We start from the raw sequence: 20,927 nt of genomic DNA on the forward strand, positions 1-20,927 counted from the left end.
AAGTGTGGAGCAGGTTTTAACTGAGGCTCTGTTGTAAAAGAGGGAACAAAGTTCAGATTGACAGAGCTGCTCCTCGTCCTGGAGTGACTCACAGCTCCATCAGCCCTCCCTCTTCTTCCTCCTCCCACACAGCAGCTCCACTCTGTCACTATATTTCCTTGTTCCCTCCCCTTCATATCTACAGTCTGTGGATGGGCGTAACTGAGCTGACAGACCTCATTCGCTGCACAAACACACGTGTTCAGATCAGAGCTCAGACTAGTTTCAGTTATCAGGAAGTGAAACTCAGACGGTCGTTGACACTGAGAGGTGAAATGGCGCAGAAAGCAGTTCAGCTGGACCGAGAAACAATTTCTTGTCCAATCTGTTTGGATCTACTAAAGGATCCGGTTACTACTCCCTGTGGACACAGCTACTGCAAGAACTGTATTAATGGCCACTGGGACACAGAGGATGAGAAAGGGATCCACAGCTGCCCTCAGTGCAGGAAGAGCTTCACACCGAGACCTGAGCTGCTGAAAAACACCATGTTAGCAGTTTTAGTGGAGGAGCTGAAGAAGACTGGACTCCAAGCTGCTCCTGCTGATCACTGCTATGCTGGACCTGAAGATGTGGCCTGTGATGTCTGCACTGGGAGGAAACTGAGAGCAGTTAAGTCCTGTTTGGTCTGTATGGTTTCTTTCTGTGAGAAACATCTTCAGCCTCATTATGAATCTCCTGCCTATGGAAAACACAAGCTGGTGGAGCCGTCAGAGAAGCTCCAGGAGAACATCTGCTCTCGTCATGATGAGGTGAAGATTTTCTGTCGTACTGATCAGCAGTGTATCTGTATTTTGTGCTCCATGGACGGACATAAAGGCCACGACACAGTATCAGCTGCAGCACAGAGGACTGAGAGGCAGAGAGAGCTGGAGGGGAGTCGACACAACATCCAGCAGAGAATCCAGGACAGAGAGGAAGATGTGAAGCTGCTTCAACAGGAGGTGGAGGCCATCAATGGCTCTGCTGATAAAGCAGTGGAGCACAGTGAGAAGATCTTCACCCAGCTGATCCGTCTCATGGAGGAAAGACGCTCTGATGTGAAGCAGCAGGTCAGATCCCAGCAGGAAACTGAAGTGAGTCGAGTCAAAGAGCTTCAGGAGAAGCTGGAGCAGGAGATCACTGAGCTGAAGAGGAAAGACGCTGAGCTGAAGAAGCTCTCACACACAGAGGATCACAACCAGTTTCTACACAACTACCCCTCACTGTCAGCACTCAGTGAGTCTACACACTCATCCAGCATCAAGATCCGTCCTCTCAAGTACTTTGAGGATGTGACAGCAGCTGTGTCAGAGCTCAGAGACAAACTACAGGACATCCTGAGAGAGACATGGACCAACATCTCACTGACAGAGACTCAAGTGGATGTTTTACTGTCAAACCCACAACCAGAGCCCGAGACCAGGGCTGACTTCTTAAGATATTCATCTGAAATCACACTGGATCCAAACACAGCAAACACAAAGCTGTTATTATCTGAGGGGAACAGAAAAGCAACAAGAGTGAGTCAACAACAGTCTTATTCTAGTCACCCAGACAGATTCACTAAAAAGTTTCAGGTCCTGAGTAGAGAGAATCTGACTGGACGTTGTTACTGGGAGGTGGAGAGGAGAGGAGCAGTTTATGTAGCAGTCGCATACAAGAATATCAGCAGAGCAGGGAGCTCACAGGAATGTTTATTTGGAAACAATGACAAATCCTGGATGTTATATTGTGACACAAACAGTTATAGCTTTCATCACAACAATGTCAGAACTCCCGTCTCAGGTCCTCAGTCCTCCAGAGTTGGAGTGTACCTGGATCACAGTGCAGGTATTCTGTCCTTCTACAGCGTCTCTGACACCATGACTCTCCTCCACAGAGTCCAGACCACATTCACTCAGCCTCTCTATGCTGGACTTTGTGTTTTTTGTGAATCCAATGCTGAGTTCAGTAAACTCAAATAGACTGAAGTCATTTCAGGGTCAGTGGGTTAAATTGTGTGTTTCATTCCTTCAGACTTGTTGTGTTTCCATCATTGTTGCTGAGAGCTGATTGTTGTGGCATTTCTTCACTGCACACAGATCAACCTGTCAATCAAACATTGTGGGCGGTACTTTGCCGCCTTCTTGTTGTTGTGTAAATGTTGGACTTTCTTCAGGCGGCGCTCCTTCCTGTGTCTGTTCAGCCACGGAGGCTCTCGCTGCTCCTGATGACTTCACTTCACATGATCATAATCAATAAGGAGATGCTTCATTATTTGCTTGTACATAGCTGAGATTCTGCTCCAACACACTGATTGTGTGGATGAAGTGAATCTGATCATGAAATCACTGAACAAGAGTGCTTTAACAGACTTTACTGATATGTTTAATATACAAGTTATTAAAGGGTGTTTGTCCTTCACTGTTTTATGTAGTCATATTTCTTCCACAAGGGAACTTCTCACTTGTTAATATTCATAAAAGTCTGATTTCGGTAGGTTATATAGTTTTGATAAGTTCTCTGAAGTCTCTATTTCTTTATCTGTAACTATCTGATTATATCAGTCAAGCCTTTACTTAAACAGTTTTTAAAAGTATTGTCATTCAAAGTTGGTTTAAATTCTCTGTCCATCACAATCTGTCTCATAAATATCAGATCCTTTTGAATATCCTTTGGTTTTGTAACTTTTACTCAGGCCATTATTGTGTTTCTTATACATGTGTTCTCAATTTTTCGGGTGTCATTGATAGTTATTTTAGCAGATATATACATATTCCAATATTTAACCATTTGTTGAATTTCAATTTCTTTCCACTTTGCTACTGAGGAGTTACATAACCAGACGGTGAGCGGTTTGACTAGAACAGCGTAGTAATAATTCATTATATTTGGGAGAGCGAGTCCTCCGTGTAGTTTGGCTGTTTTGAGCATCTTAAGTTTATACGAGGTTTTCTTTCTCCACAAATAAGTGTATTAATCATTTTAACAGTTCTTTTTTGGTATTTAAATTAGACAATTTTGAAAGAGGAATAAAAATCTTGGTAAAATGTTTGTTTCCATGATCTCATTTCTCTCTGTTATTGTTGGTGGGATCAGTTTCCATTTTTGTAAGTCTTGTTTAATTTGACTCTCCAAAGCCCCAAAATTATATTGATGAAGCTGATTAAAGTCAAATTGTCACCCCGCAGTATCTCCATTTATTGTGTTGCCATTTTAGGTTATATGTAGATCTGATAGTTTGTGATATTGACTGCCCAACTATCATTGCTTCTGATTTACACATATTTAGTTTATAGTCAGACGTTGCACTGTATTGTTTTATTTCCTCCATAACTACCTCCAGGGATTGTGATATATTAGTTAGGTAGAGGATCAAATCATCCACATATATATTGCTAATTTGTGCTCTTCTTGTCCCAATAACAGTCCTTGTATTTTACAGTTTTGTCTCATTCTCTCTGCAAATGGTTCCATGGCCAAAATATAAATCAGGGGGGAGAGAGGGTCTCCCTGCCTTGTTCCCTGAAAAAGACTGAAAGAATCTGATATTATACCATTTACTCGTATTCTTGTCTTAGTTGTATTAAATATAAGTTTTAACCAGCTGATAAATGTGTCATTAAATTAACATATTTGACACACCTCAAATATAAAAGACCAAACGCTTTTTCTGCATCTAGCGTTAAGATAATCATTTGTTGTTTTGTCTTTAAAGAGTTTTCTATTATATTCACACTGTAAAAAAAATTCTGTAGAATTTACGGTAAAATACTGGCAGCTGTGGTTGCCAGAACTTTACCGTAGAAAATACGGTCACAATGTAACTGTAAATTTCACATTAGAGAACTGTTATTTGTTTACGGTAATTTGCTGTAAAAATAACAGTTATCATATAAACCTGTTTACGGTAAATTCTTTTAAAAATAATATACTGTAAACCTAATTACAGTCCATCAGTGAAAAAACACGGTAAAACTGTAAGATATATTACGGTATTTTATTGCAAAGTTCAACTACGGTAAAATACTGGCAGCTGTGGTTGCCAGAATGTCACCGTAAAAAATATGGTACAACACACATGGAATTACAGTTTGTTGGCGTAGATTTTACAGTCAGCAAATGCAAATGGTAAATTATAAAGGAAATAACCAATTAAGCCCATTGTAAACCAAAGTACAGACTATAATTGATAAACTTTAAGAACCTCTCTTTGCATATACACATTCTCTTTGAAAAACAGAACTTGTCTAGTATACTCACAAGGCAGTGTTGACATCTTCAAAAGACAGTGTGTGTCCATACATATGAAGGATAGTCCATGGTAGAAGAAATAAACGTCATGAAAAAAGGAGCCACTTGCCCTGTGTTGATCAACACTAATGAGTCACTGAGTCCAGACTTGGCTGAAGAGGGCTCTTAACATGGACATGGTGTTCAAGAAACTGGAACTTAAAGCATTCAGCAGTCACCAGTTCTGCTTGAAGACTCATGTGTTGTCCATCTGGTGTCCACTGTAGACTGGCATGATCCTCTCTGCAGCCAGAAAAAAGAAACAAAGCAAAGGTTAGATTGATGCAGTGCCTGAGCATGATGCCTACAGAGATAAATTCAGCCTTCTGCTGTTAAACTGAGCTCCAATGAGCTATACATAGAATGAAACCAGCACTCTGGAATATAGTTTTGCAGATCATCAGGAGTATTTCATTTATTTTATTGTATTAGTGTGAAAAGTAGAAACAGTCACTTTTCAGGACTAAGTGATCATCAGTATTTGTTTCACCCTTGTCGAATTGCAGCCTAAATCCTGAGTCCTGTCCATAATACTGATTTTTTTTTTTTCTACTGTATGTTTGTATGAAGCTGTTGGCACCGTTCACTTGAGGGAGATCGATTGAGTGTAGTTTGAGTGCTTGCATCTACTCATTTGCTACACTGACATAAACCATAGCTTACCTCTAATTAGCCTTGACAAGACTGGTGTTTGAGTCATTGGGTCCAGACTTGACTGAAGACAGGTGGGACAGAGTCTCATACAGACATGTTACAATGTGAAGGAAACTGGAACTTTGGGCAGGTGTTGTCATCATTCCTGCTTGAACATTCACCAGCAGTCTTCAATCAGGTGTTTACTGTGGACTGGCATGAATCTCTCTGCAACCAGACAAAGAAAGACAACAAAGAAAACATTGTTAATGATAATAATGATAATTATTATTATATAGCACTTACACTGTTGCAAAGTGCTTCCCGCAACAACAACAACAAAAAACAAAACATTAATTAAAGAAGTTGGAACAGAAAAAAAATTAAATGGTGAATGAAGAGTAGGTTTAAAAAAATCTCATAAAAAGGCCATCCTATAAATATGATTTCAGGAGGCGCTTAAAACAGTTAACAGATTTAGCAGATCTAATAGATTGAGAGAGACTGAGGGAGAAACTGTGGAGACTACAGCTGAAAACACACAATCCTTTGGATGTGACATCGAATCAGTGATTTTGATTTTTTTAAGGATAGTTCCGAGGATTTACCCTTAAGGAACTCCAGATAACAGGGTAGTAGACATATATGGGAGACATAATTATTGATGTGGCCATGTAAGTATTTGACAGGTATGAAGAAACAAAAACATTTAATGGCAGCACCAGTTCAGAAGCCAATCTATTTAAATGTACTCACTGAAGCTGAGTGCTGATAACGATGACGACGAATCAGAGTACTGGCCATACCGCATTCCTGCAAAGTTGATTGCCTTACATTATCCAGCTGCACCGTGCTGTGGAGAAGGTGAAATTATTTGTTAAAAACTTGTATGGCTAAGGTGTTAAAGGGATCATTCTCACTTGTTATGTTATCTTTGAATTTGCCTAGATCAAGTGTCAATAAATGTTTCCTTCGTAATACATCCAAGTCTCCTTGTATCATCTTTTATTAAGAGTAAACCAGTTTCTCCATTATCAAAGTCTTAACCGACTTGCTACAGAAGTTACAGCTCAACATTTTTCTAGCATTAGCAACATTAGCTGTAGCTAACGTTAGCGACTTCTCAGAGCCCTTAAGTGACTCTTTTATTCGGCAAAAAGCAGATAGTGACATGTCCAGCAACTTTTAAGATATAGCTACCTGAACTCCTCTGCTTGAAAGTCAACGAATAAGAGCTAACGTGGCTCTGCGGCTAGCTAACGTTAATCAGACAGTCTCAATGAGCTGTGAATGTGCTTACCTGAAGAAGAGACTCTGCTCCTGTGGGCGCCAAGAAATGGCGGTGACCTGAAATTTCAAGCTTCCGTTAACTCGTGGTCCTCTCTCTCTCTCTCTCTCTCTCTCTTCTCTGTCTGTCTGTCTATCTATCTATCTATCTATCTGTCTGTCTGTCTGTGTGTCTGTCTCTCTGTCACAACAACAAACACTGCTCCTGTGGGCGCGAAGAAATGGCAGTGAACTGAAATTCAAAATTTCTAGCTTCCGTTAACTCCGTAGTCATCTCTCTCTCTCTCTCTCTCTCTCTCTCTCTCTCTCTCTCTCTCTCTCTCTCTCTCTGTCTTTCTCTGTGTCTCTCTCCTCAATTCAATAAAGCTTTATTGACACGAACAACTACAAACACAACAACGTTTTCATTGTCATGTTTTACATATAATAAAAAAAGGACATGTACAAGAATAAAATAAAAATAGAAATTGTGTTTTCACTGTACAAAAGAAAGATATAAAATAAAATATACTATTATTTTATGAAAGCCCATTTCCGCCACTTGACAAAAATTATGAGATACTTTGACTTAGTATCTCATAATTTTGATTTAGTATCTCATAATTTTTTTTCATCAAGTGGCGGAAATGGGCTTCCATATTATTCAAAAAGGATGTGTTAACAATGTTGCAATAAAACTCTATATGATAAACTCTAACGATTGTTGTAGGCCTATGTTTTCCTGTGGGACAATAAAGTTAATCTTATCTTAATTCACTGTGTTTTGACAATAATACAACATGTATAGTTTTCTATTGCATTAAGTGCTTGTGTCGGCCCGAACAATGCCCCTTAACTGTGATATTATAAGCACATACCACGGCCTGTCCTGATGTATTGCTTAAATATACCATACTTTTTAACATTCTACTTTCTATACAAATGAAGGTATGATTTAATGGTTGTGTACCGTAAATTTAAACGTAAACATCAGCAAAATCTGTAATTCAGACAGAATGATACCGTCAATTTTAGGGTAATTACACGCTTGTGACATTACGGTATTTTACCGTGAATTTAGCGAACTTTTTATAACATTCACAGTAAATTCTGTATTTTCTACTTAGTAAGGCCGTACAATTTAAGTTATTTACTGTTTCTTGATTTACGGTAATTCAATGTATTTACTACAGTGATATACAATTGTTACGGTATTTTACTGTTGCTATTGATAGTTTTTTACCGTAATTTCTACGGACATTTTTTACAGTGTGTAGGCTCCTCCTCCTCCTGCAGGCTGTCGAAGGTGTTTCACTTGCAGGTTTTGCAGAGTTGATGAGAGGAGGTCGACACTGTTCTCATGCAACACATGTCTGAGGATGTCGGGCAAGAAAAGAAAGGTGGAAGACATTAGAAGCTATTTCACCAAACAAAGTGTAAGTCACCTGAGGAAAATAGTCCCCCCTCATAGGCTGCTGCTAATGAATTCAAAACATTGTTTCCAACCGTTTTCTGGTGATTGATTTGATTAATCAGACAGGGTGGAGTGGCAGGGTCACAGCAGCAGGTGGACTTCAATAAGGACATGGTGGTTCATTTAATTTGAAGTGTTAGCTAGTTGTAATGTTAAAAGTAGCCCTAGTGAATACTACTGATCTCCTTGGAGGTTTGAGTCGTGCTGTGTCACTGCTCATAGCGTCACTATTTTATTGATCAGGTGACAGAGGAACCCCGGACAGGTTGTAGCTCATATAGGGAAGATTCAGGGCTACAGGTAAGTTTGACATGGTGCTATACTAAATGTTTTACTGCATATGTTTGACTGCTTATGTACAGCAGGTAATGCATCGTACAAAGTTAATGTCAGGCTGGCATCATGTGTTATTTCATTAGTGTGCTGCATCAGGGAGAGGCCAGGTGGAGTTACAGGTGAGACCTCAACATAGTCATGGGCGTAACTACATATTCTTTGGGGGGGTCGTGTCCCGCCATTATTGAGAAAATGGCAATCTGTCTCCCCCAATATACAGAAGAAAATATGTTAAATATGCACTCTTTTATAAACCCTGTCAAAAGATCTGTCTCGTTATTTCTTATTTATTTTCAATTTATTTCCGTTTTAAGGAAAACACAAGTATGTGAACCCCCCTCTCCCAATTGTAAACTTGGTTGCGCCCATCCTAAGGTATTAAACCGTTTGCCCGCCCTCGCGTTGTAACAGCATACTGAAATGGAGCGCACCTCAGTAGCTGAGTCGCTCCCCCATACATGAAAACCCATTGGTCAAGTTACAGTGATTGACAGCCATCAAGCCAATCACAACAATTTGACCAAACCCACTAGTCCCGGCTGCCCGGGAAAGTAAACAATTACATGCTAGGAGCTGCCAGTTAACTAGTTAATAATGCAGAACTTTGTCTATAAATAACTCTGTCTTGCTTCGTGGCATGTTAGCTAATATTAAGCAAGCCAGATGGATTAGGCCAAGCCAGGTAAGCCAGGTAAAGTTAATGGTAACTGACTGATTTTGATATTATTCAGCATGATTAGGAATGCCAAAAAGGTAGAGGCAGCAGAAGATTGACTTCTTTTTCAAGTCAAGTTGTCATGTAAGTGGAGTTATGTGACAGGAGTACATTCATATTCTTGCATTAATGCCATGTAGGTGTTAATTTAAGTAATTTAAAGCTATTTGTTGGAGCTTAAAACCTTCTTTTCAATGAAGAAAATCTCCGACATCAACTCATCCCTGTTCTCATTTGTTACACATGCAGCTCCTCCAGGTAATGTCCAGGTCAGTTCAGAATAGCAGTGCATGTGTGAAAGGGGCTACACTGCTGTACATTCTACACTGTTATTTATGCACTTACTATTTAGCTAAAGCAAATAAACTAGTAACACAAGCAGAAAAATCAATGTATTAAATTAAAATGATCATCAAGTTCAGCCATTGTTCTTCTGGTAAAATAATGGTATCTGGTCACAGTGTAAGCAGCACAGAGACACAGAGAGAAAGCAGTGGCCAGGCAGGGACATGCTCTGGAGATACAGATGATCAGGTGAGAAATCTGAATGAGAACTTAAACATCATGATAACATTAGTTTTAACATAGGCCTACATGTCAGCAGTAAATAAAACTAGTAACATTGGGCCTGATACTGACATCTAGGTGAGATATAGAGCAAAACCTTTGAGATAAAAACGTTGATTTTCACTTAATGGGAATTTAAAGAGAAGCTTTATATTGATTCTGTAGGAATCCATGCAATTTCACAGAATATTCCTTTATATGTGAATTCAAATGGTCAATGTTGTCCTCAAAATATCTAAATGTGCAAATTTTGATATATAAAATATCATAGAATTGTGGGAAATGTACTTTAAAAAACTAAATTTGGGGGAAGGGCTCTCATTTGGACCCCCCCCCGATATCTATACCATGGTTACGCCCTTGGTTCAGTTTGATCACTCCCGACTGTCAGTCAGCTGTTTTTAACCAGGAGAAGAAAAGTGAACAGAATCAGAGAAATATCAGCAAAGCCTGAGGAGCCAAGAAACATTTTACAACTACAAACTTTGATGTTTTCAAGTGTGGAGCAGGTTTTAACTGAGGCTCTGTTGTAAAAGAGGGAACAAAGTTCAGATTGACAGAGCTGCTCCTCGTCCTGGAGTGACTCACAGCTCCATCAGCCCTCCCTCTTCTTCCTCCTCTCACACAGCAGCTCCACTCTGTCACTATATTTCCTTGTTCCCTCCCCTTCATATCTACAGTCTGTGGATGGGCGTAACTGAGCTGACAGACCTCATTCGCTGCACAAACACACGTGTTCAGATCAGAGCTCAGACTAGTTTCAGTTATCAGGAAGTGAAGCTCAGACGGTCGTTGACACTGAGAGGTGAAATGGAGCAGAAAGCAGTTCAGCTGGACCGAGAGACTTTCTCTTGTTCCATCTGTTTGGATCTACTGAAGGATCCGGTGACTATTCCCTGTGGACACAGCTACTGCAAGAACTGTATTAAAGACCACTGGGACACAGAGGATGAGAAGAGGATCCACAGCTGCCCTCAGTGCAGGAAGAGCTTCACACCGAGGCCTGAGCTGCTGAAAAACACCATGTTAGCAGTTTTAGTGGAGGAGCTGAAGAAGACTGGACTCCAAGCTGCTCCTGCTGATCTCTGCTATGCTGGACCTGAAGATGTGGCCTGTGATGTCTGCACTGGGAGGAAACTGAGAGCAGTCAAGTCATGTTCGGTCTGTATGGTTTCTTTCTGTGAGAAACACCTCCAGCCTCACTTTGAAATCCCTGCCTATGGAAAACACAAGCTGGTGGAGCCGTCAGAGAAGCTCCAGGAGAACATCTGCTCTCGTCATGATGAGGTGATGAAGATTTTCTGCCGTACTGATCAGCAGTGTATCTGTTATCTCTGCTCTGTGGACGAACATAAAGGCCACGACACAGTGTCAGCTGCAGCAGAGAGGACTGAGAGGCAGAGAGAGCTGGAGGGGAGTCGACACAACATCCAGCAGAGAATCCAGGACAGAGAGGAAGATGTGAAGCTGCTTCAACAGGAGGTGGAGGCCATCAATGGCTCTGCTGATAAGCAGTGGAGCACAGTGAGAAGATCTTCACCCAGCTGATCCGTCTCATGGAGGAAAGACGCTCTGATGTGAAGCAGCAGGTCAGATCCCAGCAGGAAACTGAAGTGAGTCGAGTCAAAGAGCTTCAGGAGAAGCTGGAGCAGGAGATCACTGAGCTGAAGAGGAAAGACGCTGAGCTGAAGAAGCTCTCACACACAGAGGATCACAACCAGTTTCTACACAACTACCCCTCACTGTCAGCACTCAGTGAGTCTACACACTCATCCAGCATCAAGATCCGTCCTCTCAAGTACTTTGAGGATGTGACAGCAGCTGTGTCAGAGCTCAGAGACAAACTACAGGACGTCCTGAGAGAGACATGGACCAACATCTCACTGACAGTGACTCAAGTGGATGTTTTACTGTCAAACCCACAACCAGAGCCCGAGACCAGAGCTGACTTCTTAAGATATTCACGTGAAATCACACTGGATCCAAACACAGCAAACACATGGCTGTTATTATCTGAGGGGAACAGAAAAGCAACATTTACAGGTCAACAACAGTCTTATTCTAGTCACCCAGACAGATTCACTGACTGGTATTATCAGGTCCTGAGTAGAGAGAGTCTGACTGGACGTTGTTACTGGGAGGTGGAGTGGAGAGGAGGAGTTAGTGTAGCAGTCGCATACAAGAATATCAGCAGAGCAGGGAACTCAGAGGAATGTTTATTTGGATTTAATGACAAATCTTGGATGTTATATTGGGACACAAACAGTTATAACTTTTATCACAACAGTGTCCAAACTCCCGTCTCAGGTCCTCGGTCCTCCAGAGTTGGAGTGTACCTGGATCACAGTGCAGGTATTCTGTCCTTCTACAGCGTCTCTGACACCATGACTCTCCTCCACAGAGTCCAGACCACATTCACTCAGCCTCTCTATGCTGGAGTTTGGGTTTATGGTTCTGACTCCACTGCTGAGTTCAGTAAACTCAAATAGTCTGAAGTCATTTCAGGGTCAGTGGGTTAAATTGTGTGTTTCATTCCTTCAGACTTGTTGTGTTTCCATCATTGTTGCTGAGAGCTGATTGTTGTGGCATTTCTTCACTGCACACAGATCAACCTGTCAATCAAACATTGTGGGCGGTACTTTGCCGCCTTCTTGTTGTTGTGTAAATGTTGGACTTTCTTCAGGCGGCGCTCCTTCCTGTGTCTGTTCAGCCACGGAGGCTCTCGCTGCTCCTGATGACTTCACTTCACATGATCATAGTCAATAAGGAGATGCTTCATTATTTGCTTGTACATAGCTGAGATTCTGCTCCAACACACTGATTGTGTGGATGAAGTGAATCTGATCATGAAATCACTGAATAAGAGTGGTTTAACAGACTTTACTGATATGTTTAATATACAAGTTATTAAAGGGTGTTTGTCCTTCACTGTTTTATGTAGTCATATTTCTTCCACAAGGAAACTTCTCACTTGTAAATATTAATAAAAGTCTGATTTCAGTAGGTTATATAGTTTTGATAAGTTCTCTAAAATCTCTGTTCCTTTATCTGTAACTATCTGATTATATCAGTCAAGCCTTTACTTAAACAGTTTTTAAAAGTATTGTCACTCAAAGTTGGTTTAAATTCTCTGTCCATTTATAATGTTAGGAATAATGGATTTGTGTAATTTTGCAAGAATTGAAGTGAGTAATTTATGATCTACATTTAATAAAGATATTGGGCGATATGAGGCACAATCTGTTAGTTCTTTACCTTCTTTATGAATTAATGTGTGTTGAGTTGAGCTGCAGGCCACGCCCATGTCTGTCTGAGTGCATCAGGTATGGGTACGTCTCCCAGCCTGCAGGCAGCTGATTGAAGGAACCAGGTGAAGGTGATCTGGTCATCAAGATGTTTGGAGGCACTCGCTCACAGGACAATGAGGAGTGAGCAGCGTGTGAGAGAAATGGTTGGAGAGTCTGGACTTGGGAAAAAGAGACTGCAGGACTAAAGTTTGGTTCAAAGAAGGAAGAAGGAGCCGGTGAGCTTTCAGTTATGTGTCTGTGCTGCCTGCACTGTGGGCTGTGGACTAATTATGTGATGAAATGCAGGTTAAAATGTAAAGTGTTGAATAAGTTATGTGATTAAAATGCAAGTTAAGATGTTCTATATTTAATAACAAGTGGGTTGAAAACACAGTTAATAACGTGGTGTATTGAAGCTAAAAGTAAGTTGATAAATAATGATGTGTGTATTTACGGAAGTTAAAAGCTGACAAAGTTTGTAAGGTTAAAATCATCATCAAATACTGCTTTAAAATGTATTTAATTCATTTTGGGTGTTTAAGTATGGGTATTTTCCACTTATTTTCAAGATTAATTTCTTGTACTTTAAAAAAAATTAAGTATTTGATTTTGGGTTATGTTGATTGATTATGGTTTCTTGGGTTAGGGGAGACTGGGGACAGTTGCAACACTTTTTACATCAATCTCAGTTACTCAGAGACTATTTGGACTAGGCTCACCAAATCTTTACATATTAAACCTACATCTGTCTGCTAAAGGCCCATACCATTTAAAGATGGCTACACATAACATATCAATCACAATATTTATTTGAATAGAGGAATTCAGACGTTGCAACTGACCCCAAACCTGGGGACAGTTGCAACACGGATCAGGGACGGTTGCAACATATCAAAAAAACATTAAATTTCACTAATTATCTTCTGCTTTTTGTCTAAATAAGCACAGTATACAATATTAAGGTATTTAATAAGTTTTGTTTTGTGTAAAACATAGGCCTACCTCGAGTCAATGTGCAGATGTTACCGAAGCTATAAAAACTCAATATATCATTTAGGGACAAAAAGAATGGAATAATTTGCAACACAAAAAACATTTATTAAACATGTGAACAGACAGTGAACTGTTTTAGTGAACAAAATTCACATTGTTTTAAATCTCTGATGAATATAAACTTTGACTTTAAGTTTTATTAAAGGCACAACAATGTTTAGAAAATAAGAGAGCAACACTCGCCTGTCCCCAAAAAATCTGCTGCCTTGTGAACAATTCCACCAGCTCCTGAACAATTCTGTAGAACCCAGAACATTTCTGCTGGCTCACAGAGAGAATAAAAAAAAAAAAGGGAATTCAGTCATTTGGAGTCACAGCTGTGACTTGTGTAGACATCAGCCCCAGGTGTGCAATCTTTATGTGTCCAGGACTTGCACATCCAGCACTGCAGCCACACTTCCCTGGATTTGGAGAAACTTTCCAGGCAGACGATGCAGACATCTTCTTCCCCTTCAGAGTCTGATTCTTCTCTCTTCTTTTTCTTTGGTTTTCTTCACACTTTTCTTTGTGGTTTGCTTTTCTTCTATTCTTTTTTGCCTTCCTCTGTACAGATTATTATTTAATCACTATATGACAAGTTTATATGACACATACAACATACAACAATAACTAATTTCTCATGTTTGCTCCACAAGTTATTTGGGGAATTATTTTGTTTATCATTAGCATTAGTTTCTCATTATGGTTGCCTGTTCTGTTCATCATAAGCAATGAAATACATGAATTGTGCCTATTTTGAACTAAAAATCTTCAAAAATACGGTTGTGTGGTCTGTTTTGATATGACTAGCTTAATTAGCATGGGGACAGTTGCAGCCGTCCTCATGGTATCAGTCATGACAAAACACCATGTGCTAGCTAGCCACATTGACACTGACACATGTAAACCATGTCATTTGATAGTCAACATAGTGATTCAAACTAGGTAGGTTTGAATTAATTCATACAAAAGATCAGGACAGTATGACAAAAACACAGCTCATGAAAAAAGCTACTTTCATACCTCCAAAACAACTTTGTCTTGATAGAAGCAGGACCAGATGCTCAATATGGCCTCTCTCTTCTTGGTGGGCAGAGGGTCTAACTGAGCATGTGCAGTGAGTGTCATCACTCTAGCATGTTTCTGATTGGAGAAATGAGGCTTGTTGCAACCTTCCCTTGTTGCAACTGTCCCCAGTCTCCCCTACATTTTTCCTGACCTTCTATCTGTGTTTGTGTTTAAGGTTTTTCACCTGGTATTGGCCCTGGCAACTTCTAAATAAAAAGAAAGAAAAGAAAGAAAGCTGAATCTTGGTCATTGACAATTCTGTCTCCGTTATTGACTTAATTAATGATTATTTTGGTCTTCCGTTACTTCTGGCAGAGTCATATATTCCAAATACTTTTGAATTTGAATTTCCATCTGATTTTCCTGTGTTTCTGGAGTATACAATTTTTGGTAATATTTAAGAAATGATTTTGCTATTTCTGATCTTTTTCATTAACATATTTCCAGTTCTATCTTTAATTTTTTATATACTAGCTTTATTATTCTGTCTTTGTAACCTCCATGCTAAAGGTTTCTGGGCCCTTGGTCCACTGTCATTATACTTTTGCTTGGCAAAGGTAAGTTCCCTTTCTATTTGTTCCATATCGAGGTAATCTATTCTTTTTTTTTTATTTATTTGATCCATTTCTTCAAGTATTTGTTTGTCTGATCTTTTTATGTTCTTGAATGTATTTCTTTCCTTCTCTTTGCTTTCTCTTAAGTGAAGTTAAATCTATTATCTCCCCTCTGATAAGCTTTAACTCCCTCCCACAACATTATGGGGCGAGACTTCTCCATTATCGTTAATCTCTATATATTGTTTTATTGTTGTTGCTATTCTATTTTTAAATCCAATATAATTCAAAAGAGGGTTGTTTAATCTCCAATGTGATGCACCTTTTTCTATTGCCGTTGTTAGCTCCATAGATATTGTGGCATGGTCTGATGTATCTATTTGCCAACAGAGCTTTGTTTTACTTTTCTAAATCTGATTTAAACATGAAGTAATCTAGTCTTGAATATTTATTATGGGCTTTTGAGTAATAAGTTTAGTCTCTTTCATTAGGGTGTAGTTTTCTGCTTCAGCCCTCTTTAACAGTGCTGATGTTTTCTCTGCTTTATGTTTTATATTATATTGGCAGTCTAGATTTGGATCCAGAATCAAGTTTAAATCTCCACCCATTGTTGTTGTCCCCTTTGCCTCTGAAATGATTAATGCTATCATTTTGGCCATTAACTCCGGTCCTTACTCTGGTGGATTATATTTGTTTAACAGTCAGTGTGTTTACATGACACTCGAGAAAACTGAATTACTGCGTTAGTCTGATTATGAGCGGATCTTTAAGATGCATGTATTCACCTTAGTCTGGCTAAAATCGGACAGGATCAGATTTCTCATGGTTGGATTAAAGCATCCAGATTATTCGATTGATAGTCACATTACTCCTGCATGTGTACGTTCCAGCGGATAGGATCGGATTTTGCGTTCTGCGCAGGCACGAGATTTCTTTCCCGGAGCCGTGAGCCGGAAGTAGAAGAATGACGACGGTGTCTTTCTTCCTAAATCACCGTAAGAAAGAGCACCGTTGTGCATCTAGTTTGTGTAATTATCATGTACACCATATACAAAGTGTAAAAAGATGTAGCTTCGTCTCGCTCTTCATATGCCATCTTTCTGGAATGCCGAGGCAGTTTGTTGTTGCTGGTGACGTAAAGAGGTCAGCTGGAGGTGTTTCTGTTACCACTAGTTGAAATGGGCACAGCGCCACCTATCGTACCGGGGTATGACATACCTCGGTCAATAACTCGATTTTCTCACCGGCATTTATACTCGGACAATTGCAGTTGTCTGATTAAGTAGCGTAGTCGAACTATGACTGTAATCTGACTAAGATGTGCATGTAAACGTTCTGAATGTTATTTCTATCTCTTCTGTTTTGGTTGGCTGTAGCTCAGTAGGTAGAGCGGGTCGTCTAGTAAACGGAAGGTCACTGGTTCGAATCCCAGCTGCATGTCGAAGTGTCCTTGAGCAAGATACTGAACCCCAGATTGCTCCTGATGAACAGTTGGCTGCCTTGCATGGCGGCCTCCGTCATCAGTGTATGAATGTGTGTGTGAATGTGGCAAGTATTGTAACTTTGTGCGGTCAGTAGACTGGAAAAGTGTTATAAAAATGCAAGACCATTTCCCTTCAGCTAATATCCCATCCTTGTCTGCAAGAATGTTTCCTGTCTGTCATCATTAAGGGGGCATAACTTTTTTATCGTCTAGTTTCGTCCCCCTGTACGGGGTCCCCACCCTTCCCTTCCAAACCAAACAACTTACTACAACTAACTGCCTTAGATTTCCTTTCCTGCTGATCATCTGTTTGAGCCAAATCCAACAATTTCCTCGTGTACGAACCACCTGAACAAGCAAAAACAAAAAAATGAATAAAGATAATTGTAAAAGAAAATAAACTAAAGAAAAGTAATGTGACCTCCATTGATTCTAGCACCTCCCATGGCTAGCTTTGTGTTTTCCATGTGTACCAGATCACATGGATACTGGGGTCCTTACTAAACTGGAACCCTTCCCGTACAAAAACATGAAAATAAAAAATAAATAAATAAAAAAAACATTTGCAGCACACGGCTGATGAGCAAGTCAACTGAGCCTACTTTGGCCCTCCCCCTTGGTTAATTTATCTATTCCTTCTAACTTAAATTGTTGACTGGCTGAGGACGAACACACAGTTGTTATTTACACAAACTGTATCCTTACTTTTGTGTTCTTCCTTCCCTCTCTCCTATCTTTGAACATCTTCCACTGCCCCCCAAAAAATAAATGACAAAAAAAATACATGTATACATATACATATATATAATTAAAAAGAAAAGCAGCTTCAAAAAATTAAATATGAATGTCTACAAAAAAATGAAAGAACATACCTTTTTGTATTTCCAATTAATATTCATTTACAGTGTCTTCAATGTTGTCACTAAAACAAGTCTGTTAAACTAGTCATTTAAACTAAACATAATATTTTCATCCCGTTTTGCTAAAACTACCTTTCTCTACCGCCCCATACCCTCCAGACATAAATCCCCTTCGACCCTGAACAGAGTTAACACAACTAAATAAATAAATAAATAAATAAATACCTCACAAGGGAAAGAGAAATAAATATAATTATTATAACAATTTAATACTGATGATGATAAAATAAAATAACGTCATTTCATTACATTACATGCATGATGAAGAGTAGATGACATGGCTCCATACCTTTATCTTTTGCTTGTTTCTCCTTTTCTTCTTTTCTCTTTTTCCTGAACTGGGCACCGGATGACTTTGTCCTCTTCTTATCAGTTTGTTTATTTCACACACAGGAATCAACATATTAAGCATCCCCCAACACCGTTAACCAAGAGTTAAGACTAAACCATTTCACCTCGTTTTGTAATATATTTCACTATTTGACCAAACCCCGAAAAATAACATGTGAAACTATGGGCTTTTATTCACAATATTGTTATGACTGAAATGTGCTTTATGTGGAAGGAATTTTTGATGTGATTGACTTTAAACTATTAATTGCATTACTGGTGCACTGTTATATGAATCCCCTGCTTCCACGCCCCAGTAGATGAACCCGTCCCTCGCCCCGCCCCCCTTCTTCCACAAACTCTGTGTGAGACTCTCAGCAGAAGACGCACCTTTATAAAACAGAGGGCGCCCACACGGCAACATGACATCATTCACTTGGCGTGTAAATGAGCAAAACAAAAACTGGAGGAAATGAATGCAAACGAATAGAAAAATGATGATATAATGTGTATATATGTTTTTTTTTGCAGGTGCTCATGCTGCCCCTCCACAAATACCGCCCTGGGCAGCTGCCCATGTGAGAAACCACCCCTGGCTTCGTTGTAAAAGAGGGAACAAAGTTCAGATTGACAGAGCTGCTCCTCGTCCTGGAGTGACTCACAGCTCCATCAGCCCTCCCTCTTCTTCCTCCTCTCACACAGCAGCTCCACTCTGTCACTATATTTCCTTGTTCCCTCCCCTTCATATCTACAGTCTGTGGATGGGCGTAACTGAGCTGACAGACCTCATTCGCTGCACAAACACACGTGTTCAGATCAGAGCTCAGACTAGTTTCAGTTATCAGGAAGTGAAACTCAGACGGTCGTTGACACTGAGAGGTGAAATGGAGCAGAAAGCAGTTCAGCTGGACCGAGAGACTTTCTCTTGTTCCATCTGTTTGGATCTACTGAAGGATCCGGTGGCTATTCCCTGTGGACACAGCTACTGCAAGAACTGTATTAAAGACCACTGGGACACAGAGGATGAGAAGGGGATCCACAGCTGCCCTCAGTGCAGGAAGAGCTTCACACCGAGGCCTGAGCTGCTGAAAAACACCATGTTAGCAGTTTTAGTGGAGGAGCTGAAGAAGACTGGACTCCAAGCTGCTCCTGCTGATCTCTGCTATGCTGGACCTGAAGATGTGGCCTGTGATGTCTGCACTGGGAGGAAACTGAGAGCTGTCAAGTCCTGTTTGTTCTGTCTGGCTTCTTTCTGTGAAAAACACCTCCAGCCTCACTTTGAAATCCCTGCCTATGGAAAACACAAGCTGGTGGAGCCGTCAGAGAAGCTCCAGGAGAACATCTGCTCTCGTCACGATGAGGTGATGAAGATGTTCTGTCGTACTGATCAGCAGTGTATCTGTTATCTCTGCTCTGTGGACGAACATAAAGGCCACGACACAGTGTCAGCTGCAGCAGAGAGGACTGAGAGGCAGAGAGAGCTGGAGGGGAGTCGACACAACATCCAGCAGAGAATCCAGGACAGAGAGGAAGATGTGAAGCTGCTTCAACAGGAGGTGGAGGCCATCAATGGCTCTGCTGATAAAGCAGTGGAGCACAGTGAGAAGATCTTCACCCAGCTGATCCGTCTCATGGAGGAAAGACGCTCTGATGTGAAGCAGCAGGTCAGATCCCAGCAGGAAACTGAAGTGAGTCGAGTCAAAGAGCTTCAGGAGAAGCTGGAGCAGGAGATCACTGAGCTGAAGAGGAAAGACGCTGAGCTGAAGAAGCTCTCACACACAGAGGATCACAACCAGTTTCTACACAACTACCCCTCACTGTCAGCACTCAGTGAGTCTACACACTCATCCAGCATCAAGATCCGTCCTCTCAAGTACTTTGAGGATGTGACAGCAGCTGTGTCAGAGCTCAGAGACAAACTACAGGACGTCCTGAGAGAGACATGGACCAACATCTCACTGACAGAGACTCAAGTGGATGTTTTACTGTCAAACCCACAACCAGAGCCCGAGACCAGAGCTGACTTCTTAAGATATTCACGTGACATCACACTGGATCCAAACACAGCACACAGAAAGCTGTTATTATCTGAGGGGAACAGAAAAGCAACATACACGAGTCAACAACAGTCTTATTCTAGTCACCCAGACAGATTCACTGACTGGTATTATCAGGTCCTGAGTAGAGAGAGTCTGACTGGACGTTGTTACTGGGAGGTGGAGTGGAGAGGAGGAGTTTATGTAGCAGTCGCATACAAGAATATCAGCAGAGCAGGGAACTCACAGGAATGTGGATTTGGATTTAATGACAAATCTTGGATGTTATATTGTTACACAAACAGTTATAACTTTTATCACAACAAAGTCCAAACTCCCGTCTCAGGTCCTCAGTCCTCCAGAGTTGGAGTGTACCTGGATCACAGTGCAGGTATTCTGTCCTTCTACAGAGTCTCTGACACCATGACTCTCCTCCACAGAGTCCAGACCACATTCACTCAGCCTCTCTATGCTGGAGTTTTGGTTTCTGACTCTGCTGAGTTCAGTAAACTCAAATAGACTGAAGTCATTTCTGGGTCAGTGGGTTAAATTGTGTGTTTCATTCCTTCAGACTTGTTGTGTTTCCATCACTGTTGCTGAGAGCTGATTGTTGTGGCATTTCTTCACTGCACACAGATCAACCTGTCAATCAAACATTGTGGGCGGTACTTTGCCGCCTTCTTGTTGTTGTGTAAATGTTGGACTTTCTTCAGGCGGCGCTCCTTCCTGTGTCTGTTCAGCCACGGAGGCTCTCGCTGCTCCTGATGACTTCACTTCACATGATCATAATCAATAAGGAGATGCTTCATTATTTGCTTGTACATAGCTGAGATTCTGCTCCAACACACTGATTGTGTGGATGAAGTGAATCTGATCATGAAATCACTGAACAAGAGTGCTTTAACAGACTTTACTGACGGGACGTGTGAACAA

General features: G+C 40.6%; 2 protein-coding genes across 3 annotated transcripts; both read left to right on the plus strand.

The window, feature by feature from the left end:
• The first annotated feature begins 314 nt into the window (after nt 1–314).
• On the plus strand, nt 315–12,521 carry LOC115581739 (uncharacterized). The gene is given in 3 exon segments (XM_030417059.1): nt 315–1,982; nt 10,032–10,794; nt 10,797–12,521. Coding segments are annotated over 3 exon segments (3,408 nt in total). The 3' UTR covers nt 11,774–12,521.
• Nucleotides 12,522–17,977: 5,456 nt separating this feature from the next.
• On the plus strand, nt 17,978–20,655 carry LOC115581434 (tripartite motif-containing protein 16-like). 2 transcript variants are annotated; one of them, XM_030416495.1, is made up of 2 exons: nt 17,978–18,004; nt 18,864–20,655. In XM_030416495.1, exons 1-2 carry the CDS (start codon nt 17,978–17,980, stop codon nt 20,511–20,513), a joined length of 1,677 nt encoding a protein of 558 aa, XP_030272355.1. In that variant the 3' UTR covers nt 20,514–20,655. The 2 variants fall into 2 exon arrangements, with proteins under 2 accessions (XP_030272355.1, XP_030272354.1); XM_030416494.1 differs by lacking the exon at nt 17,978–18,004 and having other exon boundaries at nt 18,843–20,655.
• The last annotated feature ends 272 nt before the right edge of the window (nt 20,656–20,927 follow it).

This window comes from Sparus aurata, chromosome 5 (assembly GCF_900880675.1).
Source record: "Sparus aurata chromosome 5, fSpaAur1.1, whole genome shotgun sequence".
NCBI lineage: Eukaryota > Metazoa > Chordata > Actinopteri > Spariformes > Sparidae > Sparus > Sparus aurata.